Source organism: Mustelus asterias, chromosome 21, assembly GCF_964213995.1.
Source record: "Mustelus asterias chromosome 21, sMusAst1.hap1.1, whole genome shotgun sequence".
NCBI classification, from domain to species: domain Eukaryota; kingdom Metazoa; phylum Chordata; class Chondrichthyes; order Carcharhiniformes; family Triakidae; genus Mustelus; species Mustelus asterias.
In genome coordinates, this window is record NC_135821.1 from 67,828,692 (window position 1) to 67,846,187 (window position 17,496).

At 41.0% G+C, this 17,496-nt stretch overlaps 1 protein-coding gene across 15 annotated transcripts in view; it reads right to left on the reverse strand.

Annotated features, from left to right (window-relative positions):
* The window catches only part of qkia (QKI, KH domain containing, RNA binding a), a 100,875-nt gene that overhangs the window by 46,920 nt on the left and 36,459 nt on the right, over positions 1-17,496 (reverse strand). For all 15 annotated transcript variants that reach the window (XM_078238111.1, XM_078238113.1, XM_078238107.1 and 12 more), the window contains exon 3: positions 4,077-4,193. In XM_078238111.1, coding sequence (XP_078094237.1) covers positions 4,077-4,193 — 117 coding nt within the window. The remainder of the gene's footprint in view (positions 1-4,076; positions 4,194-17,496) is intronic.

The window sequence follows — 17,496 nt, forward strand, 5'->3', positions numbered from 1 at the left end:
CACTATCTTCCCAGGCAGTGCATTCCAGATTCCCATCCCCTGAATTTTTTTCCTCAAATTCCTGCCCCTTATCCTAAAACTATCCCCCCTTGTGATTGGCCTCTCAACCAAGGGGAACAGCTGCTTCCTATTCACCCTGTCCATACCCTTCAATCAGGTCCCCCTCAGCCTTCTCTGCACTAAAAAAATATTCCAAGCCTATTCAGTCTCTCCTTAAAGCTCAAATGCTCTTTTGGATCTTTTTAGAATCTCCATTCATTCACCTTGATGGAAGTTCTGCTCAATACAATTGCTTTGTGGGCAAATGGAAGCACTGTTGAGGGCACTAGACCGCAGGCAACGTGGTCAAAAGGGTCTGCATTTCTTGGACACGCTTTTGAGCACAGATTGAATGTTCTAGATTTCTCTCATCTTATCTCACCACGGATAAACATTCAGTTAACATGGGCATCCCATTGTCTCTTCGAAAAGGAGCAGCAATAGCCTCCTCAACTAGGAAGAGCCTACTAAACAGGCGGCAAGGTCAACTACTTACACCCAGAATATTGTGCTGACAAGCCAAGCCAAGGTTTCTTGGACATCCAGGGAACAGTGCATGAAATGCTCACACTTCAAGCAGATTATTGCTGAAGTCACTTGTCAAAGTCACCACCGTCTTCAACTTTTTTTGGTCTTTAAACTCCATACAGGGAAACATCAGTGTTCACCACAAGTCAGCAGTGCAAACATTTATCAAGGCCACCAATGCCTTACTTGCAAGGACCAAATGATGTACAACACCGTTCCTACAAATGTCAGTTAAAATGAGCATGCTCTGGAATTTGCTGCAATGGCTGGCTTCCCTCAACTTCACAGGGTTACAGACTGCACCCATGTAGCCATCAAGTCACCTGAAGAGTAGCCATAAAATCTCTACAGTACAGAAGGCCACCATTTGGCCCATCAAGGTTGCTTCGGCAACAGTTCCATCCAGGCCCTATCCCTGTAACTCCATAAATTTATGTTGATAATCCCCATGACATCAAGGGTCAATTTAGCATGGCCAGTCGACCTAACCCGCACATCTTTGAAGTGCAGGAGGAAACCCACGCAGACATGGGGAGAAGTGCAAACTCCACAGACAGTCACCCGAGGCCGGAATCAAATCCGGGTCCTTGGAGCTGTGGGGCAGCAATGCTAACCACTGTGCCGCCAGCAGTTTTCGTTAACAAGGAGTTGCATTCCAATAGTATCCAGTTGTGACTGTGTCATCAACTGCATCAAGATTTCTATACTCTCTTGTAAACACGAGAAGATATTGATCTTAAAAACTTGCATTCACAATGCCTTACACAAGTCTTGCCACAGTTGACTATAGGAAATCTTCACTAGTTTAACAAAGCATAGTGGAGCCATACTTGTCAGGGCATCCGAAAATGTACTTCATACCCTAAATAATGTACATTTACAAATAAGAAATATGCCTGTTCCATTATGAAATAACCGAAGATCTGAAATAACTTGTAGATCAGCCAGCTCTAGCTTCTCAGTTCACCTAATTTGACCATGTGCACTGCTTATTTTTGACTATTTAGTTTCAGCATTCACAATGCAGTACATTCCTGCAGGCTTCCCAGCAATGGTTTAAGCAAAAAAAAAAACTTCAAAGAAATGCTTCAAGAAAAAAAATCTCTGGCCTCTCAAGTCCAGTTAGGATTTAAGGTGACACTGAATTAGTCCATTAAGGGAATGGAAACAGCTTGGTGTATGTCGATATCAAGCGTCTTTTGATCACCTGCTTCTTCATTTCTGCTTTAATCAGTCACCCCCAGCTGCAACTCATGCTAAATTCTTCACTTCATGTCAATCTCTGGGGAAACACCAGTTTCAGCACATCAATAATAGACAAACCCACCAACAGGAAATGGAAGATGCACCTGGCACAGAGTTTGAACAGCACCTTGTTGGAATAATAAATTCAGAAGGCCAGTCATTGATCTTCTGTTTATTGATGCATTTAATTGGTTTTCAGTATGCAGCATTTATTTCACAAAGGGAAGGGAGCCAATCAAAAATTGTATTAGATGCTATGGATGATGGGTAATGTAATTTGGGAGCTACAGGGAATAGATCACATGTATTACAGATGCACTTAGGGCCGAGGAGAGCGTGATTTTGAAATAGACCAGCAGAGACAGAAGCTGGCCACGTTTAGATTTCACAGTATTTAAAATAAAGGATGGACTGAGAGAAGCCTACATTTGTGCAGATATAAAACAAGGCACAAATCAGGCCAGTTACACACCTTGCCCAATTTTCTTCTCAAGTCAAAGGGCAGAGAAATCAGGCAGATCATTTAACAGGCAGTAGACCCACTCCTGTTATATATCTCAAAATGTTGAAATTTTCAAGAACCTATACTTCTTGACTTCTATCCTGACAGGACTGGTATCAACCAGCAAGCCTGCCCTGCAGAACTGGATTTTTTTTTGGCCACTTCACAAATGTCAATGCATTTTCCCCCCAAAAGTCTGATTTTTTTTTTTAAAAAGAGATTGCCACTTTAAGCATCTGGAGAGACAGTCCTGGGATTTAAATAAATGCAAGAGGTTTCATGCAAATGAGAGAATGCACCCTTCTGTATTACAACTGTGACTACATTTCAAAAGTACTAATTTGCTGTAAACTGCCTTGAAACATCAAGGATGTGAAAGGCTCTAAATATTATAGGGATGGGCAAAAAACACTAGCCTAGCCAGCAAGTAAACTTAATATTTGCAATATTTCTCAGTAGCTTAGACTCAGCACAAATACTGGAAGCAGATAACCATTTTCAGCACGACTACCAGAAACATGTCCAAGGTTTCCCAATTGTGCTACAGTTTCCATGTAGTTGGCTGGTTCATTTTCTTCACCATCATGGTTGCCTCCATATCCTTGCATCCCCACAGCACGTACAATATTGTTTGGTTGTTTATGCACAAGAATATCAGGGTTAGCCTTCTGAAATATTTGTTTCATTTGAGACCCCCAGATTGAGGAGTATGTCTGAGGGTGTAGCTTACAGTGTTGGTCATTCTCAAATGAATGAACAAGGGTGGGCACTGTGGCAGTGGTTAGGACTGTGCCACCCAGCGCCAGAGACCCATGTTTGATTCCTGGCTTGGGTCAGTGTGTGTGGAGTTTGCACATTCTCCCCATGTCTGCATGGGTTTCTTCCAGGTGCTCTGGTTTCCTCCCACACTCCAAAAATATGCGGGTTAGGTGGATTGACCATGCTAAAATTGCTCCCTAGTGTCAGGGGGATTAGCTAGGGTAAACACATGATTATGGAGATAGGGTCTGGGTGGAATTGTGGTCTGTGCAGACAGAATGGGCCAAATGACCTCCTTCCGCACTGTATGATTACTAAAACTTTGCGATATGGGTTTTGCTCACACTTCACCTCAAAAGTTTCAAGAAATAGTTTCAGAACAAGGAGGTCATGACCACTGTCCAAGTGCTCAATTTGATTATTAAAAATAGGGAAAGTGCTTGTGTCGGTCCAGATCAAGGCAGAAAATAAACATCTCTAAGAGTATCATTTTGACAATAAAGTCATATAGACACTTCAGGAACCAAAAGGCTAGTCGAAGAAAAACAGACTCCACTGGTCTGGTGTTTTTCTCATGTTGTTGCAACAATGAAGGAAGCATATTTAGCTAAAGTTACACTCATCAGGAATATCAAGTGTAGATAAGTTACCTCATTCCATCTGCATGGCACAAATAATGTCTGTCATTTGTGTAACATTTGCAGACACAGCTGATGGGAGAAGTTAAGGATAACCTACCCACACAACAACTGGAGGTTCCTCTGGTGGAGGGGTTTGCAAGCTAGGTTGCATCAATTTTCTCTACCAAAAAGCTTTTATATGCAATAGGAGAAATGCCAGTCTCCTTGGTTAGAATTTCTCAAGTACATGGAAATCCTTGTCAGTCAGAGTTTCTATTTTTAAACTTTTATCCTCCCAATCTAAACAATTTCAGCAGCATGAAAACCTTCTGTAGTCATCCACTCAGTAAGCCAGATCTAGACATGCTGTTTAGTGGTCTTACCTTCTTTTTGTCCCGCATCGAACTTTTTCCTCTGACCATGATCTTGCAACCAGTCTCTGCTTCCAGCTGTTTTGCTGTGAGCCCTCTTGGGCCAAGGATTCTGCCAACAAAGTTAAACTGGAGGAAGAAAACAAAAGGCTGCTGTCAGAACACGAGGAATATAATTAATTTTCATCATTCTACTGGATAGTATATTTATAGTACTGAATCAACCCTTCAACATTTGGACAGAGTTTTAAGGCTTAAGTACACAATAGTTTTCAATTTAGACTGCCAGCTTGATGCAAACAAGGTTCTGCGAGACATTTCTCCCCCCACGTTTTCAATGCAGATAAGCATTAAACAAGTTACACAAAATGCCAAAGTACTTTTACCATGACAATTATGTATAATTTAGTAGATCTGATTCAATGTTTCACTGAAAATTAAATCTAAATTAAGTCTCCTGGAAAATCTCCTCGAAAATAAATTTCCACATATTGCAATTACCTGTAACTGGGAGACAGTAGGAAAAAATAGAACAAAAATATGCACACAATACATTGCTAAATTCACAAATAATTTTAATTTTAAAGTTAATTAGCTATCTCACCTGCTATTTTAAGCTAGTAAATACACATGCTATAATTGTCAATCGTATCATTTGAGCTGAGAGTGTATTTCCACATTCTTCTCTAAAATTCAAGCTGAATTTTGGAAATAATTGAATCTCGGAGGAACCTTTTAGGGAGGGCAAGAGCAGGACAAGATGGTAAAGGAGTTAAGGGAAAGGAAAAAGAGAGACATAGGTTTGTTAAGGCCAAGACAAGCGACAGTAAAACAAGGGTTCAGAGGAAGGGATGGAGCACCCATTATAGGGAGGGGACAAGCAGCTACAAGTCACATTTTCTCTACAACCTCAGTCCCATATACAGTCATCAATTGATGACTATCTGAAAAGGAAAGCCAGGTAGGGAGTAAAGCACGGCAAGAAGAAATAACCTGAAGTGAAAAAAGACAGACAGCAACATAGAGTCCAAATTCTTTAACTGTACAACTCAGTAAACAAAATAATTTCTAAATGGCCAACTTTCTGGATATGTTGGAGTTCTAACTCGGTGACAATCAAGAAATCTGCAAATAGGGACAAGTAGTTCTAACAATATAAGACAGCAGGGTTTTCAGTTCTTTGCTTTCATTCTTCAGAATCCTGTACTACCATTTCAGACTCAAGTTGCCCATTACAGTTTGAATTTGCACACACCATGTTTGTCTTACGCTCATAGCAAGAACACTGCTACTGCTATAAGCAGACTAAGTCACGTGAATGAAAGCCAATGCCCCTATTTGTGCTATTCATGTATCCTGGCTTACCATTTATCCACCCCCTATTTACAGCAAACACTGTGGATCACATGGGACACTAATGTAACCTAACTCTTTGTAAAGGCAGAATATTGTAAACACAACAGACGGCAACACAAAGTAAACTGAAGATTTATTTCTGAGATGCAAAATACATAATTATTGTGCATTCTTTCAATTGCTAAGGAGAATTGATCCAGTGGAAGAGGAGATCTAAGGAATTTTCTAAAGTACCAGCGAAATAATGGGACTTGAACAAACATTGCCCCCCAGACAACATTGTGGATCAAGTGGTTTTAAGCTCCCACACACGACATAGGATGTACAGCACTGAAACAAGACCATTCAGCTCCAGAAGTCTGTGCTTCACTTGAACCTCCTCCCACCTTTCCTCATAATTCTGTCTCAAATGCTTATATAGTTGTCCAGTTCCACATTCTCACCATTCTTTGGATAACTTTGTTTGGACTCAATTCGCTATTGTAATCTCCAGGTCAACAATCTCAAGTCAGGCCTTACTTAATACAATGGGTGAAATCTTGTGGACTTGGAGCTTTGGCAAAGTTAGCAAGGATTTCCTCGGACAATGACATCAACATCTCACCTCCAGGATCCCAGACTAAGAGTGGGAGGAATGATGCACCTCTTTCAAAAGATTTTAATTAATTTGGTCACAGCATGGACGACAAAGACTCGCTGACATTTGATTTGAGGTTGTTGCAACCATAAGAGAGAGAAGGATGCTCACCAGCTGCTAAAGCTTACCGGGATCTGCAAGATGAGCTCTCCCGAGAACAAGAGGCTGATAACCTCTTCAAGCAAGCCAAATTCATGAAGTGGCTAAGTGAGCAATAGAAGTGCACTCCCTCCAAGCTGGAGACAGGTCAGGAGGGCATAACAGGCACGTGGCATAACATTGTTAGATACCAAGACCCACACTGACTTGTTCAGCATTCCCTTTATAGTACTCTTCAGGTCAACACACCTTGAAGCTCCAGTCACTCCCCTCTCTGCATCACTTTACATACCCATCCAAGTAGCCAACACTCCCTGGTGTCGCTATTGCACCCACGCCTCAGTCACTCCAACAAAAACATGCTGTCCTTCTCACCTTTCCACTCAAAAGGAGAAGATAGAACACAATTTGGTGAAAGGCAGAGACCCTGGCAGAAGGGAGGGGCTGTGACCTTCCAATGGCAGGCTCTTTGGTGGCCATTGGCAATACATGCTCACCAACTGCATTCGAAAGATCTCCATGTGGCTGCTGACGTTAGTGACCTGTCAAAGCTCATGTCTCCTGAGGTATTGGTGTTCAGACATGTAAAGAGCAGTCCTGTGCCTGCAAGAACTCGTCATGGATCACACCTCCCAGCTGAATCATCCTCCCTGCCCTGTGAAGCATGCAGCTGACAAAACAGCAAGTGCTGCTGCTGGAGCAGTTAGTGGTGGTGTGGCAATGAAAGGTGGAGATCCACGAGCTGCTCTCAGACATTGATGAAGGCTGGCAGCAGGGAAGTGCAGGTGATGTGCAAAAAAGTGTCTTTCATCAATTGATCCTGGTATTGCACGCACACTGTTGGGGAAAAGGAATCCAGGACTTTCTTACTAGATACAAGGGGGTTCCCCATTGGACTTGGGACAAAACCCACAGAAGCTGCAGATGGTAGGATAATGTTGGAATTCTGACTGTCAATTTGAGGGGATTCAACTCCCTGCATGCTCCAAAACCTACCTCCACCTGGCTGGGAAAATTCTGCCCATGTTAGACATGCAGTATGCCATGTAAATAAGCAAATGTTAACACATCACCCAGGCATCTCATACTCATTTGTTAGCAGTCATAACATGATTAAGACGGCACTCTGTAGCCCAATTTCTAGACCAACCAACCCGGTCATGTGGTCAATTAGCCTGTTGGTTACCACTCGGCAATGGCATCAAGTAATATCTGAAAGCAGAGTTATGGGGCTAGGGGAAAAAAAAAGTGCAACAAACTGGTGACATTGGAATCTAGTTGTGCAGAGATGACAAGCAAGCGAACCCAAAAACAATGGGGAGAGAGACCATGTACATCCTGGAAGTCCAGCTGTTCTGTTCCTGACCAGAATGCACCTCAAATTATTGTACAAATATGAACAATTTTGCAAGTACGCTTCCAGATGTTTAGCATCACCAGCACAAATCAACATCAAACCATTGGGAACCAGTGCCCAATTACATGCTACAGTTTCAACTAGCAAAAAACAAACAAATTTTAAATTAACCTTTGGAAATAAACATGAAGATGAGAAATGAACACGAGTGGAGGAGAAGTACAGAAAAGGCCTATTTTGTCACACTGAACTAGTAGTATCTGAAACAACCAACAGATGTTGGAATTCAGACCTGCACTAACTGAAGGATTAGCTTAAATGATGAAAACCTTTTTTAGAAAATATTTTAGTTCATTCTGAAGTACAATTTAATGGCAAGCTCTCAGCACGAATGTGGAGATTGTAATGCATTTGTTTATCCGCTACTTATAAATTCAGTGACCCACTTGAAATGGATGAACTCAAAACACCTTCTACAAATAATGTTCTGTGCAAAATAGAAGCTGCACCTGTTCACAGTAAATATACATATGAAACTAAAGCACAAGATGCCACTGAGCATTTGCTATGTATTAAAATCCAACAATTCCCAAGATCAGATCAATTTAAATGTCTTTTTCCACTTGTGTGAAGAGGAGGTCTCACCGAGGCAATGCAGGGCACAGCCAGAGCAACAATGACAAGATTACAGTGCTATGGAAATTCTGTCAACCCTTCAAGTTGAATCATGCTTGTGTAAAATCCTTTGACAATTGCAATTTAGCCACTCGCCCAAGTCTTCAGACTCCAACTGCACAAAATTCATATTTATACTACCATGACATTTCCTCCCTCTTCTGATATTCATTTATTCCTGAATATTCTGAATTATCAATTCCCCAGATATTTTACATACATTAATTTATCACATCAGAATACTAGCTTTCCAAGATTAAATAAACGTTCAGTGAAACACTCTCGGTTTCTATTCGCTCACGTGCACAGGAAATACATTTGTCCTCCGTTTCTTTGCCTTTCACTGCAGGTCTGCACATCTTAAAAACAGTTAAAGGCAGCTTTGTGTCTCAAGACCATGGTCTGCACTGTGGTAGACAACTCTGCACCATCTGGTGTGAATCAGGAGCCCTGCTCTGACGTGGTGGTTTCTGCCAAATTTGTTGCAGCCCTTCCACTTGTTGAGTAGATACCCTAAGCTCCAAGTACCCATTGATGCAGATGGACCGTGGTGGGTCAGCACCTACAGTCATAAGAGGTTTTGCCTCCACACAATTGAGAATCATGAGTTTCAGTTCCAACATGCATCAGTGCTGGGTACATAGGCCACATGTCCCAACAATCAGCTGCCTGAACATTTTGTTTGGTTGCTCTAATAGGCAGAACACAGACCACGCCTCAACCAGCCCATGTTTACAAAACCCAAAACCAATTTTTTTTTTTGATTCATTCATGGGATTTGGGCATCACTGACCGGGCCAGCATTAATTGCCCATCCCCAACTGTCCTTGAACAGAGTGGCTTGTTACATCATTTCAGAGGGTCTTTTAAGAATCAACCACATTGCTGTAGATCTGCAGTCACTTGTAGGCTAGACTAGGTAAAGACGGCAGAACCCCTTCCCTAAATGACAGTAGTGAACCAGACCAGGGAAGGACAGCATATTCCCTCCTTTGAAGGACATCAGTGAAGCAAATTAGTTTTTACAACAATCAGTAACGGTCCCATTGTCAACATTAGACTTCTAATTCCAAATTTTTATTGAACTTGAATTTCACCAGCCAAGGTGGTATTCAAACTCCGGATCTCTGGATTACTAGTCCAGTGATAACACCACCACCTCTCATGGCTCTGTTGGCTATGATTCAGCAGTTGGACAACACTTGAACATCCTGAGTGCGCCAATAGCGACACTAACAGCCAATTTAAGATCAGTTGAGCGCGTAACGTGGCTCATTTACATTTGCGAGAAGCAACACATTCATATGCAGGGACTCTTTTTGCAAAGAAAAGGAATATGTTTATGCCTTGTACCTTTGAATTACCAGGAGCTTAGGGAGCCAAAATTGCCCGGTCTTTCTCCACTGGAAATAGAAGTGGACCATACAGCAGGTGGAGTCATCTCTGCCATTCAATATCATGGACTTTAACTCCCATTTCCCACACACTGCCCACATCCCAATTCCCCGAGACACTGAAAATCTGTTTATCCCAGCCTTAAATGCACTCAATTGAGTATTCACAATCTTCTGGGGTGGAGAATTCCAGAAGATTCACAACCCTTTTGAGTGAAGTAATTTCATCTAATCTCAGTCCTAAATAATCAGCTCATTATCCTGAGACTGTGCCCAGGGTTCTTACCCAGGATTCCCTGACCTGTAGAAACAATATCTCAGCATCTACCTATCAAACACCTTCAGAATCTTGAAAGCATCAATGAATTTGCCTATCATTCTTTTAAAGTCCAGAGAACACAAGCCCCATTTACTCAACCTCTTATCATAGGGCAACCCCTCACCCCAGAGACCAATTTAGTGAACCTTCATTGTACCACTTCCATTGCAAGTACATCCTTCTTTTCATACTAGACCAAGAGTGTTCCAAATGTGGTCTCACCAAAACCCTAAACAACTGTAGCAAGGCTTCTTTATTCCAGTACTCCAAATATTTTGCAACAAAGGCCAAAATGCCAGCTGTCTGCTTGGCGTACCTGTATGCTGACTTTGCTTTCCATGGAAATGCCTTGACGAATCAGTTGACTTATCAACCATGCAGCCTTTTCTCCTGTGGTATAAATTGTACTCAAAGGCCAACACGTCATTTGCCTTCAAAATTGATTGGTGTGCTAATGTTCCTGGTAAGAGTACATCATAGTCTCTTTGAACAGCTAAATTTGCAAGTTTTTAAAAGTATTCTGCTTAACTAAAGTAAATAACTTCACAATTCCCCATTTGCACTTGGTCACTTGTTGCCCAGTCATTAACTTGCCTTTTTGTAGCCTGTGGCCTCCTCAGAGCTGGTGTTCCTATTTAGCTTTATATCAGCAAATTTAACATTACATTCTGTCCCTTTCCTCCAAGTCATTGACAGTAAACGGATTTGATTTATTGCCACATGTATTAATATAGTGAAAAGTATTGTTTCTTGCACTATACAGAAAGCATACCATACATAAAGTAAATAGCATTGACCCTTGTGGCCCTCTTACTACTTATAGCCTGCCACCTGGAAAGATGCCCCAGTTATCCCTACTCTTTTCATTCTGTTAACCAAGACTCCATAACACTAATAATACTTCAAATCCATGAGCCTCATAGCACAAAATGCTTACAGTGCTATCAAATGCCGCTTGGAAATCCAGGTATACATCATCTACTGGCACCCATTTATCTACCCTACTACTTCCAGCCCGAAAAACCCAGACAAAATTAATTAAGCACACTTTCCTTTCTGTAAAACCATGTTGATTCAGTCTGATTAGCTGAGTCCAGATTGGGTTTTAGATTCAGCGGCCAGAGTTTTACCACCACGCCCACTCAAGGTCACAAAATACCAGCCAATCACTTACAAACTCCATGTCAAAAGTCAGAAAAGAGCAGCCGAGACACTATTCATGAGGAAGTTTCCCCCCTCCCCAATCCCCATCCCAAAACCCACCCGAGTAATGCATCAGATCTTTTAACTCTGGGGAAGCTTGCAAAGCTAAATCTAAACTCAAGCCTCACTAATGTGCAGTAGCACATCAATACCAAAATGCAATTTTCTGTATGGTAAGCAGCTAAATTGCATGTAGAAACCAATTTCAAAATCAGAATTCTAGGTCAGTCTTTACCAATTCAGAGCTCAATTAACATTTTACCAAATCCCTTTTCGTGTGTTTAAATTGGACTTCACTTGTCCATCCCCCATTATAATAAGAAAGCTGTAATGATGTTCTCAGCCAGCAACACAAAAAAACCTGCAATTGTTTCTCAAATCAGAAATGAAACACCAGTTTTCCACACTGGTTTTGCTGCCACTGCCTTTGTAAAACCGACGTACTACGTTGGTGCCTCTTATAGCAGGCGTCTGAGATATGTTGCATTGTAGTAAGATAGATACCTGCATACCGAGGTCCTGACAGCATAGTTAGGCAAACACTCATACATTTAACAGCCAAAATAGATCATAGAATAGAAACCCTACAGTGCAGAAGGAAGCCATTCGGCCCATCGAGTCTGCACCGACCACAATCCCACCCAGGCCCTACCCCCACATATTTACCCGCTAATCCCTCTAACCTACGCATCTTAGGACTCTAAGGGGCAATTTTTTTTTTTTTAACCTGGCCAATCAACCTAACCCGCACATCTTTGGACTGTGTTATAGGCGGCTTCCAATTCCCATTTACAATCAGGCATACAACTGGGTGGTTGATTCAAGGAAAGAACTCTGTCAAGGTACTCTCCTGAGAGCCAGCCTGCAAGACTGTGACTAACATTCTCCCTCATTTCGATTACATGTGTACAACTAAGTAAATGCACTTGCCCTGAAATATAAAAAGTGAATAATACTGTCTGCTCATTGTCATTACAACTCCCCCCGCCCCCTCTAAAAACAGTAAACTATACCAAAACTAGCAAGTTAATTTAGCTAGCCTGTTATACATGGGCAAAAACAAACTGCATTTGAAATGCATGAAAAATGACATCAGTTTGCCATCCTTGCAGCTGATGGGGGCAGCGGGGAGAACAGAAGTGAGGGGAAGATAGGGAATTTAAAGTTGAACATCTGCAGCATGTTTTAATTGTATTAGTGTTTAAATAGGGAACTGATGCCATCAGAATCAATTCTAATCTTGTTGATGAGGAAAATAAATCTCAAAGTTCTCTTTTAGTTAATCAGGGGGGAAATGCTTAATTGTGAAGCAACCACTGATCACAATTCTTTAGCTTTTAATATATAGGGGGCACGGTGGCACAATGGTTAGCACTGCTGCTTCACAGCACCAGGGACCTGGGTTCGATTCCAGCCTACGGTGGGTCCACATGGAGTTTGCATGTTATCCCAGTGCGCGGGTGTCCTCAGAGTGTTCCAATTGCCTCCCACAATCCAAAAATGTGGATTCACCATGGTAAATGTACAGGGTAGGGGATTAAAGGGGACAGGGTGGGGTGAATGGGCCTGGGGAGGATACTCTTTTGTGAGAGCTGGTGCAGACATGTGCCGAATGGCCTCCTTCTGCACGAGGGATTCTATGATTCTGTGGAATGGCAACAGCATCTGAAATGCAACACTTCATATATCTATTGTGCAACACTGGTGGCTGCAGGGTACGGAAAGATAATACTTTACTCCACTTAGAACAACCTGGTGCCAATTTTCCATACTTGTTGCCAATGATTAGTAGAAAGTGGTTTTATGTAGGACTTGCAGCAACCAACTATTTCACTTGCAGTTAATAACTTCTTGATTGATTTTGTAAAAAATGTTTGCAACAAGTTTATACAATTTCCCATATGATGCTTTGTTCAAGGGTATGTTCGCAACAGAATACACAAATCCTGCAGGCACAGAATCACAATTATAATCACACAAAATCCAACAATAGTGTAGAACAGAAAAGGATGGAAATACTGACGCCAGGCCACATATTTGTCCAAATCCTGATACATTTGGCCATGCTAAATTCTCCTTCAGCGTACCCAAACAGGCACCAGGGTGTGGCGACTTGGGGATTTTCACAGCAACTTCATTGCAGTGTTAATGTAAGCCTACTTGTGACACTAATAAAAAAATCTAACTTTTTCCAGTTCTGATAAGTCATAGACCTGAAACGTTAATGGTTTCTGTCCTCTCAGATGCTGCTCGACCTGCTGAGTATTTCTAGCATGGTCTATGAAAATCTAATAGCCAAGTCTTATGCATTGACATGAAGCTCTCCTCCAACCACTCAAACTGCAGATGCACAACTCCAGACTCTTCCTACCACTTCCTCAGCATCAGCTACAGTATTGAAACCTCAAGCAAGATGCTCAATAAGGTTTATGCCAGTGATACCATGGTCAGAGGAACGGTATACCTTTACAATACTATCATGCCATTCCCAATACTGCCAACTAAAATATGGAGACCACCCCTGGAAATTTGGTGAATTGTATATTTGCCACCCCGCCCCCCTCACTTTTCATAGAATCCCTACATCGCAGAAGATGACCATTCAGCCCATTGAGTCTGCACCGACTTGCTGAATGAGCATTTTACCCAGGTCCACACCACCCCACCCTGGTAACCCCACATATTTACCCCACTAACCTACATATCTTGGGGCATTAAATGACCATTTAGCATGGCCAATACACCCAACGCGTGCATCTTTGGAGTGTGGGTGGAAACCAGAGCATCCGGAGAAAACCTACGCAAGGGGAAAACATGCAGGGAAAACCAGTCACCCAAGGCCAGAATTGAACTCAGGTCCCTGGCACTAAGGCAGCAATGTTAACCACTGCCACCATTTTGAAATGGAAATCAATGTGCCACCAATTCAGCAACACCAAAATAGGAATTCAGAGACAACAAGTACTACATTCATGGGAGAAGAGTATTGCATCAGCATCAAGTCAATGCAAGCAGGGACAAGAATACCCAATGCATTTCATTCAATGAACCATTGACATTTTACCAATTATAAAGAAATGAAAGGCTTTGTAGATTGGGTTTTGAGTAACATTTTACAGATTAACTATATATTGAAAAGGTAAGAGTGCTTTAGGGTACAAAACCCAAATAGATATACTGTATACAACAACTTTAGCCCCCATGCTGACATGATAATTCCAACTCCGCTCTGATAAAACTTCAGGAGATAAGCAGAAAGACTTTCACCCATCCAAATATGTTCATCTTTTGAACTGAGCAAGAGACAGACATGCCCCTTACCTCAAATGACTATTAACCCCAACACTAGAAGCAGAATAGGGACAAAGATTCCCCAGTACAACTTAACTTTTCATAAATTCAAAACTGCATGCCCACCTTATTTTTGCCCACAAGCTTTCACAGCATTTGAAATAAGTTCCAAGAACAAGCTGGGCTTTCAATAGTTGAATTCTAGACTTAAGAAAAAGCCCCGGGCCAAGACACAAATCATAATCTTTGATGAGTAAAAATGCAAACCACAAAAAAAAGGAATCGGTCAATCAAGTATCTGCTGAACAGTGCAGAGACAGAAGCAAAGTGCCACAAATGCTGAAAATCTGAAATGAGTTACTGCAAAATTGTAAGAGGTCAGACTGATATCACTGCTTTAAACAGGAGTTTTTTTTAAAAACTCATTCATGGGACATGGGCATCACTGGCCGGCCAACATTTATTGCCCATCCTAGTTCCCCTCGAGGGGCTTGCTAGGCCATTTCAGAGAGTCAACCACATTGCTGAGACTTTGGAATCACATATAGGCCAGGCTAGATTTCCTTCCCTAAAAAGGACATTAGTGAACCAGGTGGGTTTTTCCAACAGTCGACAATGATTTCATGGTCATCAGTAGATTCTTAATTCCAGATATTTTTTATTGAATTCAAATTTCACCAGCTGTCATGATGGGATTCGAACCCATGCCCCAAGAACATTAGTTGAGTTTCTGGATTAATTGTCTAGCGATAATACCACTAGGCCGTCGCCTCCCCACAAACGACAAACATTTTTCACACAGGGTTGCACAGATGGACAGAAACCCTATACTGGAGTTTTGGACAGTAACATTACAGTCTGCATGAATTTCTGTCAGGTTAGAAACGTCAAGTATGCTTTCAAGGATGAGGTGCATTACATCCCATAGTTATACACCAGAACCACTATTAGCTACAAATCAAAACACCTGGAGGGAGAAAATTCAGTTTTTAAAAAAACCTGAAATATTATCACCATTCCCCTCAACGTGCTGGACTCCCTGCAGTTCACTCTGCTGAATTAATGAATTACTGGTTTGAGGCCAGTCAACCAGCTACTCCTTCCTTGACCTTACATCCAATCTCCCAAATGACTATTTGGGTCTCATTAATAATGTAGCCACAGCAAATTTAAATTCACTCATCACTTCACAGCTAACCCTTTTAGTACGTAGCTCAACATGTCCAGCAGTACTTGGAACTTCTTTATGCAGCTAAAGCTAAAACTAGTCGTTATGAACTTCAAATTAACGAGTAAAGCAGGTTAACAAGACAAAAGAAAAATGCCACATTAATTATCCAGGGGAAAAAATTCAATTAAGTCAAGTCTTGTTTTTTTAAAAAGTCAAAAGTTATGAAAATCACGGTACAATTAGATCAGTCTCGAGATAATCAAATTCTTTATCCCACTTCATGTTCCCCCAAGTCCCTTATCTCCATCTTGCTTCAATCTTTTTACCTTATTATTTTACTCTTCTGCCATTTGCTGTTACAAAGTTTGAATGCCCAATATCCTCAGGAAAATAAAATTCAGAGCAAATGAAATTACCGGCGATTCACCCAAAGGTGAGAGTTTGGTGCGTGACTCCAGCTCATCAGGAACAAACTTGATTTTTGGGCCTAATCACAAATGACTCATGACAAAGGGTACAATTTGAGCCCTCACTATTGGTTGATCTTAAAAACTAGTGCCTTTGGTAATACACTAATCAGTTCAAGAATACCTTCTCATAAAAATGTGGGAAAGCAAAGAATCACAAAGTATCTTTAATTTGCAGAGATTGAGATAGCACTAGAATTAACACTACAGAATACTCAATTACATTTAGCAAGGCAGGAGTGTTTTGCGTCATGGTCATTTTGCAATACAGATAGTGTTTTCATCTGAGGGAGAGGGCCAAAATATTACATTTTCACATCAATTTTTTTTAAATCATACCATACTGTTGTTCATTTTTAATGAGAAAAGTGAACTAACATTTTTAATGCAAGTTGCAAACAAATGGTTTGAAACAGCTGCAGTTAGCTTGCTATACCACGCCAAACACTGCTCTGAATGCTCCCTCTACCAAAAATAAAGTGGATTAATTTCAATTTAAAGTTTATAGGCTAAGAACTTAATTTCTGCAGAATTGATTGAATCTAGTATCTTGTAAAAGGTAATTCCTAAGCATTTAATGACAAGTTAAAGGCAAATGCGTCAAAATTACATTACTTGTGCAGGAATTTGAGCCCCTAGTGATGGGAATGCCCAATTTCAGCAGATCCACATGGTGATCAAAATAGTAGTCAATAATAGAAACATCTGCAAGAAATAAATTACTTTGGACATCAAATTTGGAAAACCACTGCTTTCCCCAGGGATGACAAAATGGTTCAAAATAATCTCGCAATGTCTGCAGTGTATACAACACCCTGCGGCTTTACTCCCTAAACGCAACTTGGAATATTTCACAGCACACCAAATATAATCTGCACATTGTCTCTTGCAAAAAAGCTTATACTATGATACACAAAATGCTTCCCATATGTCCCAAAATTAACAATACTCAATAATTAAGTTTAGCAAGGCAAGCTTGTTGTGTGTCAGTCATTTTGCAATACAGAAAGTGTTTGCAATCCAAGGGAGAGGACTAAAATATTACATTTCCACACATCTTCAATTAAAAAATTGATCTGTTGATCGCAAGTTGACGCAAGGTTATTGATCCTAGATTTAAAAAAAGGAAAAGCTTTGCTTCAAAAGCTGATCTTCTCAGTGCCCTTCAGATCTGTTCTTGTGGCCTTCAAAATAATTGCTGTCAAAACAGATCCTCATCAACAAATCATCCCATATTAGCTGAATGCAATTTCACGATTTACGATCAATTTGTCCCATTTTCTTGAGCATATTAACATTTTTCCGTAAAATACAATTGCTTCTGAAAGACAAAATCTGAATTCTACAAATCTACAACTGTCCTCCATACAAAAGGTAGCAAACCCAAACCATCCATTCCTGATGCAAAAAGATTTATATGGTTAGTCCTTCCACTCCATTAAGATTTGTCAGGTTCCATTCCA